The sequence below is a fragment of the Emydura macquarii genome, unplaced genomic scaffold (assembly GCF_026122565.2).
Source record: "Emydura macquarii macquarii isolate MOO-44397 ecotype Brisbane River unplaced genomic scaffold, CSIRO-AGI_Emac_v2 contig_760, whole genome shotgun sequence".
Taxonomy (NCBI): domain Eukaryota; kingdom Metazoa; phylum Chordata; order Testudines; family Chelidae; genus Emydura; species Emydura macquarii.
The window spans coordinates 157,682-183,898 of NW_027130897.1; the positions used below are offsets into that span (position 1 = coordinate 157,682).

The 26,217-nt window shown below is 49.7% G+C and overlaps 1 protein-coding gene across 1 annotated transcript; it reads right to left on the reverse strand.

Moving 5' to 3' along the window:
• Positions 1-3,627: 3,627 nt before the first annotated feature.
• On the reverse strand, positions 3,628-13,525 carry LOC137149510 (interferon-induced protein with tetratricopeptide repeats 5-like). Its single transcript, XM_067543007.1, has 2 exons — positions 13,407-13,525; positions 3,628-8,125 (listed from the first exon to the last, which is right to left on the reverse strand). Exons 1-2 carry the CDS (start codon positions 13,409-13,411, stop codon positions 6,727-6,729), a joined length of 1,404 nt encoding a protein of 467 aa, XP_067399108.1. The 5' UTR covers positions 13,412-13,525; the 3' UTR covers positions 3,628-6,726.
• Between the last annotated feature and the right edge of the window lie 12,692 nt (positions 13,526-26,217).

The following is a 26,217-nucleotide window of genomic DNA, read 5'->3' on the forward strand; positions in this document are numbered from 1 at the left end:
AGAGGCATAGGGAGGCCAGGCATCCCCAAGTCACCTGATGTAGGCAGCACCTTTCATATCAAATAAATGGGGACGAGCCACTATCTGGGTGGATTTTAAACAGGGGGCGTTCAGACAGCATATGCTTGTAGATACTGGTGCCGCTATTTCATTAATTAATGACAGCTTAGCTCCTGCAACAGTCAAATTAAAGAAAAATCACCAGCAGAGGTTAAAAAAGTTTAAAAGTTCCAGTGTAAATAGGCCCCTCTCTCGTCCCCTTGCTTACACCATTGTAAAAAAAACATAAACAAAATTGTTTAGTTTGGCTCATGCTAAAAAAGCAGCTATTTTGGGCATAAGCTGTATGCTTAAAACTCAGGCTGTTGTTAATTTAGCTAATTAAGTGTTGTATATTCAATTAAAAATTCCTAAAGTTGTTGCAGCTGCACCCAGGGTGGCAGCTCTTGAAGCACCAGAGCCACTCTCAGTTGCATTAAAGCAGTATCCCATAAATGTTGTTAATATAGTATAAGCACACCCACAAGCATGGGCCAAAAATAAATTGAATTGTGGCCGGGTGGATGTCTGTGTTCTTATTGTAGGACCTGATCCAACACCCTAGCAGCAGTACAAATATCCAAAGAAGGCTAAGGAAGAAATGTTACCCACAATAACCGCTTTCTTGCAGCAAAAAGTGCTAATAAAAACTAATAGCATAAACAACTCCCACACATAGCCAGTCCATAAAGCGGACAAAAAAACCTGTCAGTTTACAGTAAATTACAGGGCTTTAAATACATGCACACCCAAGACAGCCCCAAGTTACCAAAAGTGCTGGCTGCAATAGGTATGGGAGCTAAATAGTTTTCAGTATTAAATTTATCAAATGCATTCCTTGCTATTCCTCAGCATTCTAATCGCTGGTATTAATTTGCTTTTACCTACAGAGACCGTCAACTCACATTCACCCATGTTCCACACGGGCTACATTACTCCCCCATGATCTGCCACGCCCATGTTATTAAATTATAAAATAGGTGCACAGCACCAATGAATGTTATCTCTTACGTAAATGACGTTCTCATTTAAACTGTAACCCAAAAAGCCCAGCCGCTTTTGCTCAATGAAGTAATCTTCCTGATTGAGCAAGCAAGCTTCTGAATTAATTTTAAAAAAGCCCAATTGTGTCAGCAAAAAGTCCAATACCTAAGTTCAGTATTAAAACAAAAAAAAATTACCCCTAATCCACAAAAAGGAAAATCAATTTGTAAACTGCCAGCACCCACTAATGTCTCTGCATGGCGATCCTTTTTAGGTCTCACAGGATGGCTCCGCAACTATGTGGAGAATTTTGCCTTAAAGTCACAGCCACTATACCCGCTACTGAGGGAGAAACCCTAAAAGCAGGGCCTAGAACAGAATCAGGCCCTATTAAAACTAAAGCAAGCGGTAATCTCTGCACCTGCACTAGCATACCTGAGTAACACCAAACCATTTGTGTTGCAGTTAGCTCATTCTCCAAAGGGAATAGGAGCTATTTTAAGCCAAAAGGGGCCCCTGATCAGAAGCCAGTGGCATTTGCCTCCTAAGTACTAAAAGGGCCAAAGACTCCCTTTACCCTTTGTAAAGAAATGTTGGCAAAGGTATGGACCCTGGGGCACTGGCAGTAACTTATTAGTTACTAACTTACTGGTTCTGCTCCAATTATTTTGCAAACAGCCTACACCCCTCTTAAGTACATAGTGTCCAACAAAATCAAAAAAGGGCATGTGTACAGCCCTAAATTAGCTAAATAAACTATAGCTTTAATACATAAAAACACAAAAGTCCAACCACCTACGGCTGCCAACCAGGCCTCGTATGCCCTAAGAATAAAGGGTGCTAAGTGTAATTGCCCTCTCTCTCCAATAAAGTCAGCCCTTCCTAACGCAAGACCAACAAAATTTACAAGCAAAAGGAATTATTAAATATCACTGTACAATTCCTCTCTTATGCCATTTAATTTTGCAGGCTACTAAATAACAATAAATATAAAAATGAAATATATGTTGTAAATAATTAATACTAATGAAGTCTAGAAATCCCGCTTTCTTGTGTGTGTTTTATTTGTAAATAGTTATCACACAAATCCACAATGGCATGGGAGGCACAAAATCAAAACATGCAATATAAAAAAAAGTTGTATGGTATGCTTGCTGTTGTAGTTTTACTTTGTGTGTTTGCTGTGCTATGCTAGCGTAAACAAAAAAAATGGTGCAATCTCAAAGAACTATTGCAAAATAGTACCCCTGCCCAGTACCATGTGGTAAAAAAAAATGCTTTCAAGCTTAAAATAATGGCTTTTTGTAGTTTTAAAAAGCAACTCTCAATGTCACCAAAATAAGTACCCCCCCAAAAAAGCCAGCCCAAATAATTTGATTTGTTTACACAAAATAAATTAAACCAAAAAAACCCAAAACAACACATTGTTATAGTATCAAAAGCAGTCTGAAGTAATTTATAACACAGCTGATTTTAGCTATTACTACATAAAAATATTCCACCTAATAAAAAACCCCCCACCTTTGATTAAACTAAAAATATACTATCCACATTGGGTTTTAGTAAATCCCTCTGCAAATGTAGTAATGTACATAAACACCTATATAAGTGTAGTTGTACATTGTGCTCCCAAGCCCAAAAAATACAATATTAAAAACTTAATATTAAAAAAAAAATTATAAAAGCCAAGTACTAAAGGTACACCTTATAAAAGTACATGTAGACATACAAAATATTAACATAGCCTGCCTACATCCCCATTGTGCACCATTTGTAACACCCCTAGTACAAAAATAGCTGCACTAAATAAACACCTAACACACAGTGCTAACACACATGCACATCCCAAACAAAACATTAAAAACATTTAAAAAATATAAAAGCATCAGGAAAAGTGCTGAATGCAATTAATAAAAAAGTTTTAACAAATAAATTAAGTATCCTAAGCAAAAGCCTTAACACCCTATCAAATCCCATAGTGCACACATATTCAGCCTTAAAATATAAAAAAAAGTTACTTAAATATATTAATACCCTAAAAAATTAACAATAAAAAACACACGTAAGCCTATTAAACCTCAGAAAAATTATAATAAATGCTACCTCCAAAGCTTTAGGTTGCATACAAGCACAGCTTTGGGCTCAAAAAATAAGCCAAAATATCATCCAACAAGGACTTAGTAAAGTCCTACCTAATAAAATGAAAAAATTAATTTAAAATAATGCCACCACCCAAAAAAAGGCCTTAAGTCATTAGTAAAAAATATGAAATTTCACAATAAATGTCCAAAGGCAAGTATTTACAGCATATGTAATAACAATATCTAATGTTTGCATAAACATATACAAAGTTGTCCCCCTAGGCCTCAATGAAAAAACTAACATATTATAACCTATTAAACATCTAACATACATTTTTTTTTAAAAACCCTCAATTAGGTTACAAAACTACACACGTAAAGGAATATTAAAATCAAAATTAAAATATATTTATAAAAAACCACTAACACAATTTATATACCCTTATAAAAAATAATTTAAATATATAAAATTGTCAGTGTGTTTTGTTGTTATACTTATGAAATAAATAGCAGGATCTTATTCAGGGGATAAGGCAATATGCCGTGTTTATTATGAATACAGAAAATATTTTAAAAAGCAATTGCCTACACACACACACTCACACACACACACACTCACAAACAGTTCTGCAGGAGGGAAATAATTACCAGCCTCTGTGTTGCTCGAACCGGTTCACTGGCCAGGTGAATCGGACACCAGGATGGAGCCGGGTTCTGTCGGTCACGACACGATGCTCCTTGGAGTTTGCAGAACGAACCCAAAATCCTGTTTTCTTCACTCCATTTCTAGAGTTATCCACCCCCATTCGGGTCTATGGATCTCGCTATGTCAGGTTGTTTTTTGTTTGATGCCATCATCAATGACGCTTGATGTTGCAAGCGTGACAGCTTTCTCTTATCCTTTCATTCCTGTCTCACACTTCCTCTTGTTCCTGTCCTTGGGTGTTCACTCGTCTGTGTTCCCAGGTTATCTTGATCTTCGCCCATCTGGGTTGTAAAAGTTCTTTAAACAAAGCACCTTCTTTCCCTCCTGCTCTTGGAGACTGAAAGCCACTGCCTCCTCATCTTCTTGTCTCTGGGCTAAAGCTGCATTCACTCCTCAATCACACAAGCTAACTCCTTTTAAAACAATTACATTCTTATTTTATCTAGATAATACATGGTCAAATTAATACACATATCACAGTGGAATCCTCATACCACTATAACAACATTAATACGAATCTTAATTCTACTAACACTTTTACCATCAACCTTATTTACTATTATTGCTTCATGATTTACATATCAACCACATTCCTAATAGGCATTAGACACTCACAATTCACAACAAAAAAGGTTCAAGATGTTCCCAAACATTCATACATGGGACTTTAAACAAACAGGGCCCCAATGTGCCATAATGTGCTAAGTTACAGAATGTTTAGGCAGGATGTTCCCATACGTTTTAGCCGTCAATGACTGTTTGTGGAGCCTGGGGTGGCATAAATGAGCAATCAATGTGCCCTGAACACACTTATCTATGGAACACACGACTTTTCTGTCATAGGGTGAGTATTAACCCCTGTTTATCCATATGCACAGTCCAGGCCTACCTTGTTACCCAATAATAGCATTAATTCTACCATTGTGTATCTTAAGCAAAGTTGTTTTTGTGTACGCACGCAACGTACCCAAGTTGTAATTAATAAAATTTATTTTTTAAAAAAGGTTAATCCTGCCCAAAACAAATGTTATTGCAATGTTGTTGAATTTAAATTGTATAATATCGTTTATAAAAGATTAAAAGTATATTTTAGTTATTAATAGTAAATATTAATGTTGTAATGTTCAACGTATAATATTAAAAATCAATATTAATTTAGTACAACGCATGCTAACGCATTCAAAGATAACAACCCTGCTTACACACGTTCAAAAACAATGACAAACCATACATTTAATAATCAAACATAATAAAACTAAAATAATCAAAATCCTAAATGGGGCAAAAGCTGCCACAAAGCACAGCTGGTCAAATAACCCTACTGGCATGGTCCCCCACTGCCACTAAAATGTTAAATCTAGCATTGCATCCCCTTCTGCTCGTGTGCGTGTTTCAAATACTTTCTATAATGGCTGCAGTGAAATACTTTTAGTAAAGTAAAAAATCACTAAAGTAACTAAAAAACCCACCCCGTATACAAATAAAGCGACGCTCTGTGATATACCCTGCCGACAAAAAAATCACTCATCATTCGGACCTCGGCTGGGGTGCCGGGAGCCATAATCAAAAAGGTGTATCAAGGAGTCGTCGTGGTGGCCTATTGAGCTCTGGCGGACCCCAAAGAGGGGAATGTTGGAGGCCCAGTGCAATTTGAGTTGCCTGACCATGGTCCTACAGGTCGAGCACAGCTTCAGTTGCTTACTTGGCTATTCTGACCCCTGTAGCATGACATCTTCCAGCTGGCAGAGATGAACAGGACTGCTGCGTAACCGTGCGGATGTCTCAGTTTCTGCAAACCACGGCACATAACAAGACTGTACACACAATATGCATGCTTGCAGCTGCACAGAGATACCAGTGATGGGAACAAGAAGTTATCCTTCAGCGTCTGGGGGTACACTGTTTAACTGCTAAGGGACATACTTATATATGGCTCCTCCTTTCACCAGATGTTGCCCTTTATGGCAAGGCCTTGAGTGCCCAGCAGGCCCCAGAGATTCCCCTGAGCTGCCTCAGCTTCTGTGGCTGCTTTTCCAAAGCGCTAGCGGTTTCCATTGATAGCGATGGAGATAATTCCGCACCTCATTGAGAACAATAGAGGATTCCATCACCTCCCCGCCCCCGAGAACAATGCAGGGCTCTCTGACCCCAGCTGAGAACAATGGCAGCTGCTGGGTGCTGAGCTATTTGGCAAATCTAGACACCCATTTCCCCCAAGCAAGCGTCTGAAACTCCAGCCTGGCTCCTGTTCTGTGAGCGCCTGACGCGGTGCTTTGCTGTGACCTAGACGTGCCGGGGGGGTCTGTGAGTGCTGCTCACCCCGCTGCAGTCTAAGGGCAGGAGAAGCACCGGGCCAACCCAGAGTGACCGATTTATTTCTGTTTTCTCAGTTACTTTTATTGTAAGTGAAGTAAAAACGTATCAGATCCAAGAGAAGCTGGGGATAAAGGTGCCGTGTAAATGTGAGTCACTGTCAGGGCGAGGTGCTGAAAGCAGAGATGGGAATAAACATACAGACACTCTGTAGGCACGCACCTGTGCACGCACAGAAACTCAACGCTGTTAGAAGAAAGTTCAACTTTATTTCCTGTGATGCTCACAGACACCTGACAATGGCCGGGTAGCTGCTGTGCTGGGACCCCTGTCCATTTCACTGACCAGTATTGTCTCCTTGTGCTTCCCCGTCTGTCTGTTGGGTCCCTCTTGTTATTTCCTGTCTCAGACTGTAGACTCTTTGGGGCAGACACAGGGGGGTCCTGGTCCATGTCTGGGCTCCTAGGCACAACACCAGTACAGAGTTAATAACAGTTAGAAGAAGCAGCAGCGGCATGTGCCTGTGGTCTGAACAATTCAGGGGACCCAGAATCACTTGCAATACGAATGTCATTGTTACACAGGTGGGGACTGTGACTCACTTCAGAAGGAGGCCTTGGTGTGTCCAGGGAAGGGAAAGGATCCCCCATTTTGTCTATATCTCCAGTCTCCTGCTCTGTTGTTGCGGCCAGTGGATTTCATCCTGTGCCATGGACGTTCATTCTCTTGAATGAAGTCATGTATGGCCTCAGCCTCGGTGGTTTGGGAGCTCTGCTGGAATGCTGCTGCCACCTCTTCCAACCTCTTTTCCAGTTGTTGTCTCTCCTGGGTTTTGTCTGGAATGACAAAACCGGCTTTGTACATCTGAGCTGCCTCCTGCACTGACTTCTGCTTGTAGAAGAGGAAATCTCCCCAGTGACGGTAGACAGCCTGCTGACACTTCTTGCTGAGGCTGGGCATTTCACTCATGAGATTGAGATAAATCTCTTCTTGATAGTCAGGTGTATTTTCTCCGTACATTTCAGCTAAAGCCAGCTTTGAAAACACAGAGACTGGATCTTTCTGCAAAGCCTTTTTGAAGGCCTCAATAGCTGCTGCCAATATTTCTCTTCTGCCTGATTTGGCCTCCTCCAATTGTAACTTGTAGCAGACACCAAGGTCATAGTGAAGGAGATGATAATTGGGGTTCAGCGATATTGCTCGCTGTAAAATAGCAATTGATTTTTCTAGGAATTTTGGTAGAAAGAACTTGGCTGCATTTCTCAGGACCTCAGGGTTCAGGCTGTTCTGAACAACATCTTCTAAGAGAGTTTCCGCTTGCTGTCTATCCGATGTCTTAAGGATCTTGGCTAAATACACCTTCGCTTCATAGTTCTGCTGCTGTTCATGGATAATGGTGCCCAACTTCTTTTTGGCTGCTTCCCAATATACAGAACAGGGCGAGTGAGTCCATGCTGCATAGGCAGTGATTGCCAACCCTGCAACATATTCCTCATTTGCTTCATCTTCTCTTAATGCCATTTGGAAACACTTTGTGGCTTCTGTGCCATTTCGGAAGCCTGCTGCCAGGAGAGACCAGCCTTTCTGTGCACGTATCTCAGGGATCAGAGCTGCATATGGAGACCGGCTGTTCAGGGCACTGCAGATCTTGCTAACCTTGTCCAGGTAAAGCTCGACCAAATCATAATGTGTCAGGTGATAATAGATCCAGGCGTAGTTTCCATAAATGACCAGCACCTGCCGGGAGAAATTATCTGGGTGATCTCTTTGCAGAATCTCTTCGGCTTCTCTGAGGCTTTGCAGAGCGTCTTCATATTGTCCTTGCAGGTGGCAGAGATAAGCCTGCATGGCCAGGAACGTGGGCTGGTTCTGGTAGTGCGTGTGTTCAATCCTCACGGCCAGAGTTTGCAGGATGTGAAATGCATCTACCTTGTCTCTGATTTCAAAGTCCCAGGTGAAGTGGCACTGGAGGGCCTGCAGCTTCTCCTTCAGGCGCAGAGTGCTGCAAAGAGAAGAGAAAATGAGACACCATCTGGGCTGAATGAATGTCCACTACACGCTACAATCCTGGGCAGTGATTACAGAGTGGCACGGTCTCTTTCTGGTTAAGAGCAAATTGCTAAGTGGAAACAAAGAACTAAGCCTGGATTTCAGTGTCAATGTCCTCATTCTATGAGGCCTGGGACCCTTACAAATGGGTTGAAACGAACCTTTGTGAAATCCTTTGTACTTCCTGTTTTCTAGAAATCAACACTGCAGAACCAGATGACCCAGTGCAAGCCACCCTGGAGTAGTGTCGGTCAGCCAGGAGAATTTCTCATGGGGGCGAGGGGAAACAATCTATAGTGTCTGTTCAGAATGTATGTCCCTGTTTGAATGCCGCTGCAGCACCAGAGCTGCTGAATGGAGCGTTTAGCAGTGGTTACTTTGTGCAGTTCACCGCTAGGCCAAAGTTAGCTGTTGACTGCAATGTTTGCTGTACGTTAATCGAAGCCAAAATATACATCGTGAACGAAGTCACAAAACAGAGGCCCCAAAACAAAGGGAATTCCCACACAAAAACGCTGTGAATCTCGCACTGACTGCAGTGGGGCCATTTATCAAAGGAGACCCGAAGGGCCTGACTCTCATTTACACTGAGGCTCGTTCACGGCCCTCTGGCAGCGTACAGTGGGTGTAATGTGAAGGTCCCTTCACTCTGCCAGCGTGCTGTGAAATGGCCTCAGGGTGTGTCTACCCTGCAGTGAGAGGTGTGATCGCAGCGTGGGCTGGCGTACCCGCACTAGCTTTCACCTAGCTAGCATAGCCTCAACAGCAGTAACAACACAGCGTTTTTAGCCCCCATCAGGAGCTGTGTCACTGCAGGTTCACGTCTCATTGTAGTCCCACGAGCTAAATTAAAGCTGGCCCAGGTTTTCCTGTCTGCACTAGAGACACACCTGCAACTGCAGTGCGGACATACCCTGAGTATCAATGGGAACGGGGCCCACTCCAGGCAGCAGACAGGACAGAAATGTCATGGGGGGATTTTGAGGAAGGGCAGAATATAAACATTCTCTCTCCCAAATCTTAATTGAGGCAATCAAGGACTCCTAGACCTCTCCCCCCACTACCTCTCCGCCCCCTGCCACCTCTCCCAATACCTGACTCTTGCAAGCTGCCGTACTAGTCACTGGAGCTGCTGTCAATGTTCTGAATTGCCTTGTTTCAACAAACCATTTAAATAGGGATGAAATGATCTGCCAAAAAAATTGGATTAAAATATTCATCTATTCTTTTCCCTCCACTGTTTATGGCCCAGTCCTAGAGCTGGTTGCGATTTTCATCTTTTCAAAAAATCGTGTTCAAATTTCAACATTTTTGGTGGAAAATGTACATTGTTTTTTTTAAAACAAAAAGTTAAAAATTATCTTGTCAATTTTTTTTTAAACCAAGTCTAGATTTCACCTTCCTTAGTATCCTGAATTTGGAGCACTTAAAGCAATTTAGAAGTGAACTGTTAGGCAAACAGAAGGTAGGAGGTTGCGTGTGCTGAGGGACAAAGGTTTTATCAGCAGCAATTGGATGTTGTGTTGTTTTTGGAGACAAAGCCGTGAGTCATACATCACATCCCAAAGGAAGGTCAACTTAAACTTTATACCGCCTAGCGTGTGTTCTTTATGTGAAAGGAAAACTGTTTCAGAAACAATGTAGAGTTTTCAAACATGTTCTCGGCACTGTTTTCCATCTCCCATAACTTGTATAGCCAGGTGCCCTAGCTACCATGAATCCAACCGTACAAGACAGAGAGGGAAAGGAAAACTCTAAATATTTCAATCCATCCAAAAATTTGAGAAATAAGGTAGCATAAAGAAAATGCAAAGGTGAAGGCTTCACCTGTAACCTTAACTCTGCCCTTTGTGCAGAAGTATTACAATAAAATCTGTAAATTACATGAGCACATGCAATTTTTAAACAGCTTTAGTTGTACGGATAGCAACATCTACTATAGGGACATGCTCCATAGAATCTGGAGACACAGAGTCTATAAAATTATATACAAATTGCACAAAAAATGAAGAAGGGCATTGTAGGAAGGTGCTGTGTCCTCCCCGGGAGCGAGAACCCGAGGAAGGGCCTCAGCGACCGGGCTGGACAGGAGGAGACCCGTCTGTCCGGCACCCAAACAGCCGTGCTCTTGTAGGGCCAGCAGGCCAGTCTGCCCGGCAACGCAAGGGCCGGGCAGGCATAGGACCACACGAGCTGCCCAATCAGCCACAGCGGGGCGGAGCCTCTCAAGAAAGGGGCAGTATAAGAGACAGGCCCCAGAGCTCAATGTGGAAAAAGACCACCGCCGGAGACAGACGCGCTGCCCCGCCGGCTGAGGCCTAGGCCAGAGCCGGACCAACCCGGGCCTGGGGACTGGATAGGGCCATCTTGTAGCTGGACCAGGCAACCCAGTCAGAGAGACCTGAGCCGAGAAACCCAAACCGTGGGACTGGACACTGTCCCCTGAACCCTGGGACTGGGCTGAGCCCCCTGAGCAACCCGGGTGGACGATACCCCCTGAGGCCGGACGGGACCTGGAGGAGCTGCCGGCCGCCGAGTCCCCAGAGTCGGGCCAGGACTTGGACGAGCTGCCTGAGGCCGTGCTCTCCCCTGAGCCCTGTGACCTAGAGGACCTGCCCCTCGCCAAGGAGCTCCCCGCGTTGCCACCGGTGGACGAGGAGGGACTGGCGGGCCTACCCTGGACGGAGTGCCCCAGCGACCCTGAGGAGTCAGGTACACGGGGATGCAGGGAGGAAGTAGCCCAGGGACAGCCGTAGACAGTGGCTGCATCTGGGGCAACCCAGTCGGTGTGTTGCGGCAGGAGCCCCGCTGACTCAGTGGTAATGCCTTTGCCACTACTAGGGCCCTGGGCTGGGACGCAGTGGAGACGGGTGGGCCTGCGCCCCCCTCCCTCCTTCCCTTGCCACCCCTGGGGAGAGCCTCCTCCCCGCTACTGCGCCAAAGGGCGGGACCACTGCCTGCCGGCCCTGTCTAAGGACCGGAGCAATTAACTATTTTCTTGCTCACCCTGCCTAAAGGCAGAGCCATTAACTGCTTGCTCGCCCGCCCTGCCTGAGGGCTGGGCCAAGACCCACAAGAGAGAGCGAACTGTTCCCCCTTTAGGAAGGCGCTGTGGCCTCCCCTGGAACGAGGACCCGAGGAAGGGCTGCAGCGACCGGGCCGGAGAACACAGCCTTCCAACAGGCATCAAGGCTGCAGTAAATTATACACTATTATTATGCGGTTTTGCTGGGCTGTCCATGGAGAGGCTAGACTGGGCAGCTTGTCTAAAACATGGTGATTTTACCACAAGGCACAGTGTGGTCATCCCTCCTTTGGCAAGGCCTGCATACCTTTGTTGCTTGTGGTTAATGAAACCGTGTCCCATTCACGCTGATTAAACCTTTATCCCAGACCAGTCTGCGTTCTGGATGGGTCACAAATTGTATGGAAAACTTTCAGAAATATTTGATGGTGGGTTTTGTAGCATTTTATCGGCACGATTTGTGTCCTCCCCTCTCACCCCCCCTCAAAAAAACTAAACAAGCTAACAGCCCAGGCTGCTTTACACCATCAATTCCACTGTGCGTACACCTGGGCCAAACAGGAACAGTCAAACCTCATGTCTGTGGGGGGTCTCTGAAAGTGACCTAAAGTCGCTGTTCTATAGCACTGAAGTCCCAGTTCTCCCTCTCACCGCGAGCTCTCCCAACCCCCAGTTGACTGGGGGAGGGGATGACGAGGCTCCATGTTTGCAGCTATGGACCTGTGGACCCGACAGAAGTTGCTATGGAAATGCCAAGTGTCATTGCCACCGTTCGTCAGGTGGGGAGTTGCCCTGGTTGGAGGAGGTGTCCCAGCCACGTGCCTCGGCACGACACCAACCCACCCTCCTACCAGGGTGCGAGTGAGGGGTATCATCTGTCTGGATTTCCCTGGACGCAGCCTCGTTCTTGAGCGTCCTTGCTGTGGCCGGCCGGATTTTTAAAAACCAGGCAATGCCGGGGTTTGTGCTGCGCAGAGAAGATGCAGCTCAGAAAGAGCCTGGATTGGTCCATTCCCCTGATTGGTCCCTTCCCCTGCAAACCACAGCTGCCAGATCGCACCCCCCCACACACACACCCAGGACCCTGCAGCAACCAGCACCTATATAAGACAAAGCCCCGAACATTGGGACTGTCCCTATAAAATCGGGACATCGGGTCACCCTAGGAGGTGCTGACTGACAGCTGTGTCTGCGTCCATGGCTTGTGCCAGCCCCCTGCCACCGTGACAGGGAGAGACACTGCCTCCCTGCTCCACGGTGCACCCCTGCTACAGGTACCTCGTCCAGCTCCCCCCACTATTTCCCCCTCCAACTTCCCAGCTCCCCTCCGGGTCCCCCCCCCCCCAGTGTCCTCTTCTTTGGAACCTGAAATGTGGTAACCCTGAGCAGAGCTAAATCTGGAACAAGCCCCATGTGGAAAATAGAACCACACCCCCCAAGCCTTGTTAGACACACAGACTCCCCCACTCCCCGCAACCCGCTCCCCACCTTGGCTCACTCCACGCTATCCATGGGCTCTGCTCTGGTGCTGGCACCAGGAGCTCAGGCTGAATGTTCACAAGAAAGCAGCTGTTTCTGCTCCCAGCAGCCACCTCTGTGCTGTTGCTCGGGGCTCCTGCTGCTGCTCTGTTTTCTATCTGAACTTCCCGGGCTGGTCCCGTTCTGCCCCCAGCTGCCCATTTGCTCAAACTCTCCCAGCAGGGATCAGAGTTAACGGTGTGTGTTTGATTGGCACGGCCTTCCCCGTCGCTGCCCCAGCCAGTCAGGCTCGTGCAGAGCAGCATGGAGGGGTAGAGGCAATAGTTAAAGGCCAGTTCCTATTCTTGTCATAGACCAAGTTTAGGTTTAAAAAGAAAAGAGGGAAGTAGGGCAGGGGAGGAGCTCTCTCTCTCCCCAGCTCCTTGGATGCTAAGAGGGAAGTGAGGAGTGACAGCCGGCAAAGGGCGGGTGCCACCCAGAGAGACACAGCAAGGTGAGCATGCAGGATGAAGATGTAAACAGTTTCCACGTTAGCCCAGTGGGTCACCAGCCTGGAGAGTCAACAGGATGCAAAATTACACGAGATTAGCCCCCGCCCTGCTCCCAGCCCCAGAGAGTGAAAAGCTGAAGATTTACAGCCCAGGAAACGAGCAAAGAGCGGGGTTCAAAACCAGTCTGAATGTAGTCCTTGAAATGCACACACCCTGCCCAGCGACCCGAGTGCTCGTACCTCATTGCGATGATCTGTCCTCAGCCCAGCCAGGGAGGTGAAGGCTCCTTTCCCTGCACTGTTTTCCTTCCCAAGTTGTAGAGGTGCCCGGTTCTGGGCGAGGCCTGTGTTCTGTCTGGGGCCGGAATGGACTGTGTCTGCTAGGACAACGCTGCCTTTATATGCAGCCTGGATTGCTAGCTGGGTGATGTCACTTGTTTGCCTCGACACCTGAATTTCAGTAGCAAGGAGAATGAGCTGCAGGAAATGAAACTGAAACTTAACTTTCAATCTCACAAGTAAACTTTAGCTTTGACTCTGCCTGAATTGCCATCTGCAGCTCCATGGGCAATGTAGGAGTTCTTATGTGTGTGTGAGCACACAGGCACACGCTTGTACATATACATTCCCACCCTGTGCTCTCCTGCACACAGACAGGGTCACACCCCACACCTCACACTACCACAGTGAGCTCCCTGCTACACACCCACCCAATTGCACAGCCCGGTGCAGTGACCAGGATGGCTGGGTCCCTGCCTCCAGTTGTCCCTTCCCCACCACCTTGGGGCGGTTTGTGTCGCCAGGGTGGAAACAGCTCCTGTGCCCACTGAATGTAGGGGCTGTAATTGTGGGCAGAGGATGCCACCATGGTGCAGAGGTGCTCTCCCTCATTCCCTTCCAGGTACCTCTGCAAGGCAGAGGACAGCCCGGCCGCATAGTGACTGTGGGGCACAGCTGGCAGCCCGTCCCTGCCCCCTGCCCGGGGCACTTAGCAGTAAGGAGCAGAGTGAAATGATTGAGGAAGGGCAATTAGCAAAATGTGAGTACTCTGTACCTGCTGTCCCAGTTCTCCTCCTCCGTCCCACAACCCTCCCCCAGTTTTATCCAGGCCGGGTGCGATTTTCAAAAGTGCCCCCCTGGTTTAGATGCTGTGACATTCCCCTCTGCAATCTGGACTGGTGTAATGCTGTGTCACTCCAATCCCTTACTTCTGCAGCCCATCTTGCACTTGCTCTGCTGTGTGAACCCCCACTCCCGGGTCAGCCCACGCACAGACTACAGCAAGCAAAGGTGCTCCTAACTCAGTGAATGAGTGCCTCTAGCCAGCCACTCATGGGATCATGCCATGGTATGACCCCAGCCACCACCCCCAATCCCAGATGCAGCCCTAGGAACTGCCGTCTTACAATGTTCAGTGCTGCCCACTGTGCTCTGCAAGCTTATTGGTTCGTCAATTTATCAAAGAAATTGATATGCACCCGCGTTGTTACTTCAAATGGAGTCTCTACACGCCTTAAACCACATGCACCGCTTCAGAGAAAACAAACAAACACGAGTATTGAGTACAGAAAGGTTTTAAGTGATTATATGTCAGAGGAAAGCAGGTCAGATTTGACCCAAAGCAAATAAAAGGCAAACTCCATTCTAAAGCAAGCTTAACACTTTCAGCAACCTTCCAGTCTTAGATGACTCTCACCACAGGCTGGCTGGTCTGCCTCCAACCAGGCCCTCCCCCTGTGATAAATGCTTCAGTTCCTCAATGTTGTTTGTAGATGGGAGTGGAAGAGATAGAACTCTCAGCCACAGTGTCCATGTTTTTACCATGCTCTTTTGCTCCCCTGGGGCTTCAACCCCCCCCCACACACCCACTTTCAGGGACAGGTGACAAACAGTATCCATGCATGGTTTTCTCCACGTCCTGAGACACTGTGGTTCTTTGTGGATTTGCTTGTGGATGTCTAGGCTGGTCTTTCATTCCTGGAATGTTGAGCTGGGTTGTTCTGTACAAGTCTTAGTAAGGTGTGAATGGTTCTCCAGCTCTGTAGAGTTTTGCCTAGATCTGCCTCAAGCCATGAGACACATATTTGAGAAGATTACATAGCGAAGCCTCATAACCATACACATGACATTGCAGCAAACATACTACTAGGACCATGATGTTCAGTGCATCACGAGCATTCCAGAAACCTCGGACATGACATACTTTGCATTAAACAGCACCCAATGACACTATAAGGGTGAACATGGGAGTGTCGTGTGTCACAGATGCCCAGCCTCCCCCACTGGCTGCCAGTGTGATTCATGCTCCTTAATCACTTCGGCACTTTTGAAATGCTTCCTCCATATAAAAATTAAACCCTTTCAAGTGAAGAAATAATAGCAAGTTTCTCTCTGCAGCCTCTTCACTGCCTTTTTACCTAGTCATGGTGGTGCACTCTTTGATCATGTGTTACCTCTGCAGGCCGCCTGCCTTGCTCACTGCGCTGTGAGGACAGTGTGGGGTCCCTTGTATTCTGTCCTATATAGGTTCTTACCCTCTGTCGTGGTATCTGACCCTTTCCAGTCATGCATTAACCACCGTGACTAATATCTGTCATGTGTTTGGTTTCTCCTCTCCCCATAGGGAGGGGGGTCTTGTTTTGATACGTTTTTCTTTCTAAATACACATTTTGGTTTGTTTCAGAAGGTGGAGGATTTAACGGTGTCATGGTGTCTATTTTAAATTTGCTACTGACTAATAGGGAGGGGCTGACTGTCAATCTGAAGGTGGAAGGTGACTTGGAAAGCGAGCACAGAGTGATAAAGGGTTCATGACCCTAAGGCAAAGAAGGAGGGAAAGCAGCAGAATAAAGACAATAGACTTAACAAAGCTGATTTCAACAACTCAGGGAACTGTTTGCCTGAGTTCTGTGCCCTCCATCTGTGAAGGTGTCTCCCACCATTGAGGGGTGACGGGGGAACAGCCAGCACCCCAGGGCCATACCTGGGGCAATTTATTTAAAGGAGATGCAAAGCTGCTGTTGCTTTTTGCTGGGCTGTCGGTACCTGAGGCCGGGCTAGCGAGGGTTAATGGGCCCTGACTAGCTCCTGGCTGAGAGAGTCTTACTGGAGATGCACAAAGGGCTCTTTAAAGGCACAAATACCCTCCTGTCACCTGTGCTCCCTGGCCCTGATCATCCCAGACTCTCAAAGCAGCCTGAGACCTTGCTGGCTGGCTGCATTTGCCCAAGGGTGAGACCAGCTGTCAGGGGCCATGGGACCACGGCCCATTTTCTTCTGTTTTCTCACGCTCCCGCTAGGTTTCATTTCTCTGAGTTTCAGCTTCCTGATCTCTTGCCAGAAGAGCTGGCAGGCATCCAGTAGAGGGAGGGAGGCAGCAAGAGAAACATTGCCCACCCTCCCCCTGTGGCCACTCCCCCCTCTCAGCTGCTGCGAATGCTCGCAGGACTCACACGCATGCCCCCTGTGATCATCCCCCTCCCCCTCTGACACACACACGCTGCCGTGCTGGGGCTGACCGTGGCTCTGTGGCGCCCCGCAGAGTGTTGCAGAGAAGGCTTGGAGGGGAAGGGGCAGGGCTGCGTCTCCCCATCTCCTGCCTGGTCTCTGCTCAGGCTCCCTGTGGGGTGGAGTCACTGGATGCCCAGCTGGTGGGAGGGAGCCACACTGCCCACAGAGCCTGTTAACCCCCCATGTGCTTCCCATTGCGAGCTCCCCTCTGTTATGTGAGCCAGGTGTGACTGAGATCTCCCCGGACGTCCGGTGATGAGCTGTGGGGGACAGACTCCAGGAGCAGCCGGTATTTACAGGCGCGCTTCTCCTCGGCCTGCGTCCCTAGCAGACAGCGCTGCAGGGCCAACGTGAGCACTGCTGATTGGCGCTGGGTGACAAATCCCTCGAGTGCGACGCAGGGTGACGACAGGCCGGTCAGGTCTCCTGATTGCGTGAGGACAGGGCAGCAGAAATGTGTGTAGTCTGCCCAGATGGAGGCGGTCACCCTCCCCTGAAGTGCAAGCGCTAAGCAGGGGTAGGGGTGCCAAATCCCAGTGACCAGCGAGGGCGGGGAGGGAGTGTCTGTGTGGGGGCTGCTCAGTGCGGCCCAGACAGCGGCTGAGCAGGTCTCTCTGCGTGGGTTCAAGGCAGAACGGCTTCGGCTCAGGGGAGAGTAGCTGTGAAGGGGTCACTAGGGCTGAAATCACTGATATCGAGCTCCAGGAGCCGCACCTCAGACCCGCTGTGGAACGGTGTTACCGGGTTGCCCTCGCTGGCCCGGTTGCTGGGGTCGTCCGTCGGGCTCTGTCTCCAGGGGAGGCCACAACGCCTTCCTACTCAAGGGGAAACAGTTCGCTTTCGGCGAGCAAGCAGTCAATTGCTCTAACCCTTAGGCAGGGTGAGCAAGCAGTTCAGCGCCCTGGCCTCAGGCAGGGCGAGCGAGCAAGTCAGCAGTGGGTTCGCTCCCTGGAGCCGTAGGCAGCAGGAGGCTCTCCTCGGGGTGGCTAGGGAAGGGGAGGGGAGGGGGACGCAGGCCCACCCGTCTCCACTGCGTCCCAGCCCAGGGCCCTAGCAGTGGCAAAAGCAGTTGCCGCTATGTCAGCAGGGCTCCCACCGCAACACACTGACTAGGCCTCAGATTCAGCCACAAGCTACGGCTGTCCCTGGGCTACTTCCTCCCCACTGGCCCCAGGACCTGTCTCCTCGGTATCGCGGGGGTATTCCGTCTGGGGTTGGCCCGTCAGTCCCTCCTCCTCCACGGGCGGCAATGTGGGGAGCTCCTCTTCGAGGGGCAGCTCCTCTAGGTCGTTTGGCGTGGGGAGGGGCTCAGCTTCCAGCAGCTCCTCCAGGTCCTGTCCCAACTCAGGGGGCTTGGCGGCCGGCAGCTCCTCCAGGTCCTCTCCGGCCTCGGGGGGTATCCTCCACCTGGGTTGCTCCGGGGCCTCTTCCCAGTCCTGGGGCTCCGGTGTCTTGGTCCAGTCCCAGGGTCCAGGTACCTCAGCCCAGTCTCTCTGGCTGGGTTGCCTGGTCCAGCTCCGGGAAGTCCCTACCCACTCTCCAGGCCTGGGTGGGGCCGGGGTTGGTCAGCAGCTCTGCTCCGGCCTAGGTCTCTGCCGGCGGGGCAGCACGTCTGTCACCAGCGGCAGTCTCTGCCTGACTGAGCTCTGTGGCCCTTCTTTTATACTGCCCCTTCCTGTGGGGGCTCCGTCCCGCTGCTGCTGATTGGGCTGGTCAGGCGGTCCGATCGTGGCCCGGTTCCCTGGTTGCCGGGCAGACTTAGCTGCGGGGCCTGGTTTGGTCCACTCAGGCTGCTTGCACCTTCCCTCGGGCTCTGTCTCTGGGGGAGACCACAGCGCCTTCCTACAGATGGGGTGCAGGGAAAGAGGGCGCCCCATTATGATGATCACTGGAATCCAATTGGATTTATTAGTAAGCATTATAGCTTTCTCTGGACAAAGAGAACAGTTTGGAGAACACAGGAAGCTGATGTACAAACTCAGATAAGGCCCTTGTTAATTATACCCAGGAGGCAAGCCCCAGCTCAGCAGGTCTCAGTATTGGACTGCTATAATAGTAATGATGGCTCTGGTTAAAGCATTATTAAGCAGGTGACTGTAAGGTGGGAGGCTTTGTTCTCGGGCTAAGCAGTGACAGCTGTATCAGGAGAGGCAGCAGCCATAAGCTAAGCGGCAGGTGGTCACATCTTCACATTCCTGAAACGACTTCAAAACAACGTCATATCAGGCTGTTAAGAAGGTGCTACTCTCTTAATAGCACCTGCCACCACCAGATAAAGAAACGGATCTTAAGATGCTGAAAGAAAGCTTTGTTTGCTAGCATTCTGTCTGGAAAGGAATCACTGATCAACAGTTGCGGCTGTAAAATCTACACTTCTTATTGTTTTGCCTTTATGGTGCCCACTTCTCTATCGTTTATCTGAATGATTTCTGTCTGGTTCTTTGATTGTTTCTGCCTGAGATTGTTTCTGCCTGAGAAAATATGCTGGGACGGGAACCCGTAGGGGCATTGTGGCAGAAGCAAGGTGAGGAGTAAACACAAGCACTGGGAATTCAGATCCCTGAGCAATACTTGGAATGGTGATATCTGGGCTGATGGAGGTGTCTTTGAGAGACAAGCAAGTGACTTAAGGAAAGAGAGTGAGACATAAACACTACAGAGATTGGAAAGAATTAAACAGTTGAAAGTTGTGTAAAGTGTTATGGAAAAAGAATTCTTGATTTCTTTACAGCCATTCTAAAGGAAAAATGGGTCCTTTTCCCAAATGACTGGTCTGTAAATATGTAAATAATCTATTGTAATTAACTGCTGCAGGCAGAGAGACAATCTGATTTAAATCATTTGAATATGGACAATTTAGTCAAAATTACTAAGAACATAGGAGTTTCCACTGGAATTTAACTGCCTCCAAGGTATAAAAGGCAATGTAATCTGTGTACAGCTGTGTAAAAACAATGAAAGCAGTGCAAGGGATGTTAAGAAAAAGAGAATTTGTGTAAGTATGTGAATATATTGTGTCATGTCGGGCTGTTAAGAAGGTGCTGCTCTCCTAATAGCACCTGCCACCACAGATAGAGAAACGGATCTTAAGATGCTTAAAGAAAACTTTGTTTGCTAGCATTCTGCCTGGAAAGGAATCATTTGTCAACTGCTGTGGTTGTAAAATCTACACTTCTTGTTTTGTCTTTATGGTGCCCACTTCTCTATCGTTTATCTGAATGATTTCTGTCTGGGTCTTGGATTGTTTCTGCTTGTTGCATAACGAAGCGTGTACACTTTAAATCAGTTAAGGTGGTGGGTATGATTGGTTAAAGAACTGTTCCGTAAAGGGCGAGGGTTGGTGCTTGCAGTACTTTAGTTTCAATGACTGGTTAAGGTGCAGCTAAGCAGGACCCACGTTTGAACTATATAAACTAAGGTCCAAAAGGCAGTGCTTTGGGAGCTAACTCCAGGACACAGTCCAAGTCAGAGCTGCCAGAGCTCAACACCCGGCCAACCGTACTGTGCAGGTGCTGGAGTCCCCAGAGGATCTAATCCTGATTGGCCACCAGGAGAAGTTTGTCTGCCTTATTGAGAGTGGTGAGCAGTGTCTGCTTAGCGTGTGCGTTCTGTTTTGGTAAATTGTTAATAGCTAGAGAATAAGGAAATTACTGTGTAAGGCTCCTTCACTGGTAAAAGATCCTGCAAACCTGCAGAGAATTACCCCTGGAGCCCTACAGAATGGGAAAGGATGTGGGTACTTCAAGTAACCAGGTTACACCCGGAGCCCTAGGGTCTGGGAATGAGTGACCCTGAGCCCTAGAGTGTGAATTGGGTGAGGGTAGGTGCCTTCTCCCCCAGAGCCCTACGGATCGGGAAAGGGTGGGTGCCTTAACTGGGTTATGCCTTGATTCTTAAGGATTGGAGTAAAGGTGGGGTACCCTGGTGTGCAAGTAACAAGTGATTGGGGACTCGAGCCGGTTCTCTGTAGCGCTGTTAAGAGGAACTCCTAGATACTGAACCCGGCCCTTGGTGCTGCCCACTGCCCCTGGCAGAAGGGTGACAGTTACATTATGGGAGGCTGCACTCAGGCTGGGGCCTGTTGTATTAACTTAGACGGAATAGATGGGCCGAAGGTGCTCAGATAACCCACGTTCACACTGTCCACACTGAAAGTGTTAAACTAGGTCCAGGTTTTGATATTCAGAGACCTCAGCCAGCTTTGTACCGTGGCAAATACATGATCAAATTCAGAGCAGAGGTTAGAAATGGTCCGATTGAAACACACTGAAGGAAAATAATCAAAACAGGGCAAGGAGCATAGAAACGTAACGTAGTAAGCCAGGCTTTTATTCAATCAACTTCCCTTGTTTCCTTTCCTATAGCTGGAGAAAGCGTTTAAAAGGTGCCTCAGCCCTTGTGTGACCGTCTCTTCGGTGGGATGAAAGATGGTAATAACTGTCCTCTCTGTGGAAAAAGAAGATAATTAAAAGGGGTGGGAGCTGGCGTTGAGTCTTATATCAAGACAGGAGGACTTCTTGCTTGGACTAATTCAGTCTGTCTTCCTTTCGCACCTTTTCCCATCTCACACCCATTAACATTCTCTGCCGTCTGATGATTTGCAGTGACAGAGCAAACACTTAGTTACTTATAGCATGGGATACAGGTCTGATAAGTGAAATCAATGCAGGCAGCAATTTACAAGCATTCCATCAAGTCTGAACACTAAACAGATTCTTAATTCTCATTCCCATTATAAAAATACCAACACCCAGGTGAGCCGGACTGGCTTTAGTAATGTAGTGTCCGTGTTCCGTTGAGACCTCGGGGCCTTGGCATGAGCTGGGATCTGGTCTGCCGGTCACAGAAGGGTTTTGACACAGTCCATACGACAGTCTCATAAAGACACCAGGGAAATGTGGTTTAGATGAAATTACTGTAAGCTGGGTGCACAACTGGTTGAAAGCCTGTACTCAAAGAGCAGTTCTCAATGGTTCGCAGTCACACTGGGAGGGTGTATCTAGCAGGGCCCCATAGGGCACAGTCCTGGAGCCAGGACTAGCCAATATTTGACTTTATGACTTGGGTAACGGAGGGTAGGAAATACTTAGACAATTTGCAGATGGCAGCAAGCTGGAAGGGGCGGCTGCACTGTAGTGGGCGGGATTCCAGTTCAAAATGATCTTGACAGATTGGAGGATTGGTCTGAAGTCAGCAAGATGAAATTCGATACAGACGAGTGCGAAGTGCTACGCTTCGGAAGGAGAAATGAAATGCACAGCTAGGAAACGGGGAGACCCGGCTCGGTGGCGGCGCTGTTGGCAAGGACCCGAGGCGTACAGCGGATCGCAAACAGAATGTGATGCAGTTGTGAAAAAGGCTGATACTCTGGGGTCCTGTTGTGACAATTGGGCCTATCAGTTTTTGCCTGCTGGAAAAGTACGTGCCTGCGTTCCCAGCGACACTTGTTGTCAGAGGTTCTTGTGACGCCTGCCGAGCTCACACTCGCGTTTCAGAGTTCAGCTGACAACGCAGGTAAATGTGTGGGCCCGGTTATCACACCAGGCCCCACGGCGCTCGGTGCTGCCCAGACCCAGTGACAGTGTCAGCCCCAAAGAACTGACCATCCAAACAGCGCCGATGTAACCAGACTGGGGGGCATGGGGCGGATGGGGGGTGCTCTGCGCTCACACTCATTGTCGGGGGCAGTGGGGGGCAGGCCGGGGTGCGATGGGCTCCCAGCTGGGGGAGATGGTGTGCAGGGCCCCGGGGAAGGGCCAGGCTGTGAGCGCGGTGTGTCCGTGGGCAGAGTGGGCTAGTGCTCGTAGGGTCGCGGGTCTCAGCAGCCATTCCACTGGCCCACAGGCCCATGCCCGCCTCAGCACATTCAGACGGGGGGAGCAGGAGACCCTCAGCCGCTCCCTGCTCAGGGGGTCAGCCCCCAGGGGACACGGCCCAATCCCACAGCCCTAGGGCACAGCCGGCTAGAGCCCCCTCCATCCGCTGTGCTCCAGGGCTGGGAGTCGTGGCCCGGCCTCCCCTCGAGGGGCAGAGCTGGGGACGCCTCAGCCACACGAACGATGTTCCCTGGAGCACCGTCCATCCTGCGATCCCCACGTGTGTCACAGGCACTCCTGGCATTACCCATCCCCCTCCCTTAGCGGCAGGTCCGTGTCATTAGCCCCCCTGCACAGACTGAGGTGGGGAGAGGCTTTCCCCAGGGACGTTGGCCCAGGGAGCCCATGGTGGCCAGCCAGGGATGGAGCCCAGGAGTCCTGGCTCAGCCTGTCGTTGTTATGAATGGGGTTTGATTTCCATAGCCCCACAGACGTGCATTTGTAACCCACGTGTTGAACCGGGCGATGTCTCTGGACGAGATCTCGGGAGGGGGTAGGGATGGGTTGCGGCGCTAGGCAGATGCACAGCCAGCTCCCCACCTCCAGAAGTTCCTGCCCCTGGGTGCAGTAGTTCTGGGTACGCTCAGCGGGTTCCCTGTGGCTAGACTCAGACAAGCGGAAACCAGCGGTCAGGGCAGCTGCTTTGCCTAAGGCCACGTGCCCTGTGTGGGCTGGGGGAGGCTGAGCCCAGGAGCAGGCAGCAGGCTGTTTTCCTGACTCTGAAGCATTTGCAGCAGGTCAGTGATATTGTTAAACCGTACAGCAGGGAGCTGCCGTGTGAGTTAGAGAAGGGAAACAGGGAGGGAAAGCTGATCGCTTTTCTTTTCATTTTAAACTCTTTCAGTAAATTTGTCTCAATTAGCGAGTCACCAGTCTTTCTCCTATTTAAATGTGATGATGGGGAAAGAGTCACAGCTATTTGCTGCTCTCAGTTTGTATGTTTCGTGTAACAGGATTTTGTACATTCCACACCCTGGCCGGAGGTGCTGTTCATTGGCTGGCTGACCCGCTAGCTGAGCCATGGCAGCAGAGGAGGAGGAAGAGTCTGCAGAAATTCCAGCTGAAGCGTCCCACAGGCAAGTGGAGGGAAGATGTTGCTTTTGACTCCGCAGCCTGTCTGGATCTGAGTGTCACTGTCACTGAGACTCGGCCTTAGCTTTCGGGACCTCTGCGTTTCTTCTCGGTGTGTGTCTGCGGGGACTGACCTGTTCAGATTGGGAGCATTGCCTTTATTTATGTTCATGTGCAGCGGAGAAGGTGATGTACGTGGCTGATGAAGAGGCCATGTTAGGCTGTAAACATGAAGGTGTTGTTATTTATTCTGCTCCTTTATGACAAGATTTCTGAGGTTGGGCCTTAAGAATTAAGTTCGTTCCTTTTATTCCTTTTGGCTTTGGCCGTGGGGGTTGGCCCTGTGCGATCCTTGCTGAGAATCCTCACGGGCTGAATTCTGGGTCTCCAGGTGCTTTTCTGGGGAGCTGGTTTTAGGCAGCAGGCGAAGGGCCGGGAAGTAAACTCTAGCCCCCCCCAAGGTTACACATGGCGCCCGTGTACCCCGCTGGGCAGTGTGAGCTACGTCTCCCTCTCCGTGCCTGACCCCGTTCAGCTCTGGCTGCAGAGGCCCCGATCACAGCTCTGGGGGCGCTGGCGTTTACAGACAGACGGACCCGGCCCTGCTTTGAGCGGTTAGTGCCTCAGTGCAGATGAGAGCAGGAGGAGAGGACACAGGAGCTGGGCCAGAAGAGGGGGAAACTCTGCTCATTGCAGATATCTGGAGGGAGCCCAAGTCCTGTCCCTTACCCAAAAGGCCAGGCCCATCCTGCCTCCCTCTGGGGGTCCCCTTCCTCTCCTCCAGGGGGATCTGGGCTGCTCAGGACCAGTCCGAGGGGGCTGGATGGACTCATCTGCAGCAGGGCCAGGAATGGGACAGAGGAGACACACACGGAGCTGCATGCTCAGGAGAGTTTATTACGGTAGTGGGCTGCAGCCACTGAGGGCCAGGGAGGGAAGGGGCAGCAGTGTAACTAGTATGACAGAGACACTTGGGGGAAGAGAGTTTGCAGCTGGGGGAGCGAGATCGGGTCTCTCAGGGAGGGAGAGGACGGGCCCGTCATGCAGCCAGGGCAGCCGAAAGTCTGGGACGTTGTCTGATCATGCCCCAGGAGCCCGGGTCTTTTGCATCCCAGGCGCTGAGCTCCCCCTTCCAGCACAGGCCAGCGAGCCGCTCACTACAGTGCAAACTTGCAAACGTAGGCGTTATTCCCGTCACAGAATTCATCGTTCCATTCCTTAAAACCTAGAAGGCAAAATCGAAATGACTGGGGCAGGGGAAGGGCAAGTGGGGCCAATCCTGCCCTCACAGTGCCCCCCCCCCCATTGCACAGCGCTGAGAGAAGATCCTCGTGCCTGTGCCTGAGGGTGTGAGGAAGAGGAGGCTGGAGATGAAGCCTCATGTGCCTCAGACAGGGCAGGCTCCACCGTTCCCTGCGGGATGCTGTGTCAGCGTGACAGTGGAAGACCCTCGTCTGTGGTGTTGGGTGTGTCTGATCAGAGCATACGAGGCCTTTCGGTGCTAGGTGCTGTATCCATGCACACACTGACAGACAGTCTCTGCCCCAGAAAGCGCACAGTCTAAATAGACAAGGGGTGGGAGGGGAAACTGAGGCACAGAGAGGGGAAGTGACTTGCCCAAGGTCGCCCAGCAGATCAGTGGCAGGGTTGGGAATAGAAGCCAAGTCTCCTGAGTTAGCTTCCTGTATCTGTCCAATGGACCAGGCTGCCTGTCAATCTGCAACTGCTGTTACCTCCCGTCCCCCCCAGTGCCCCTCAAAAGTACGGTAGAGCACGAGAGCCCTGGCTAGGTGACTGAGGGGAAAGCAGGTGAGGAATAGGGACGCCAGCCCTCTCTGTGCTGAAGGGGTTGGCCCTACCTCCATCTCCTGCACATCTGGGTGGAGGGGGGATCTTGCATGAAGGAGTCGGGTTGATCAATTGCTGTCATTAGCCGGGCCAAACAGCCCCGGGAGCCTTATTCAATAATGTTTGTCACAGCTGCTTTTCAACTTTTCATTTCAACTGTTTGCTGCATGTGTGATTGGTCGAGCAGGTCACACAGTGTTGTTCCTGCTCCATGATTGGATGACTGACACTTCTACGTAGGAGACAGTGGGGGAAAAAATTCCTGCCCAGTCTCTGGGGGAAGGAGCATTCGTGCCAACGCTGCTGATCACTCAGACTGGAGAGCACCCGGTGGCTGGGTGAGTTCCTGTGACTAGCATGGCCCCACGAAGAACGAGTCACTCGTCAATTAGTGAGTGAGCTTTCCCTGTTCAGCCAGCTCTCCGTCCTATTGCCAGCCAATGGGATGAGACCTTCAGTACGGGTCCAGCCCCCTACGCCACTCCAGCGACACGGAGAGCAGGAAGCTGGCTTAAATGGCCAGCTGCGGAGTCACAGCCGCCCAACCCCGTTCTGGCTTCCCCAGCATAGGGGACAGGCAGGGGTGTGGCTGAAGCCCCTGTGCTCTGGCCATCCAGGTTGTTACTGCTACTGTCAGAGCAGCCCTGAGGCTGCTCTACGTTACCATGGGGCCAAAATAGCCCCCTCGCTACCTCCAAAATCAGGGTGGCAAAAGCCACCAACACACCAACCGAAGACCCCATACC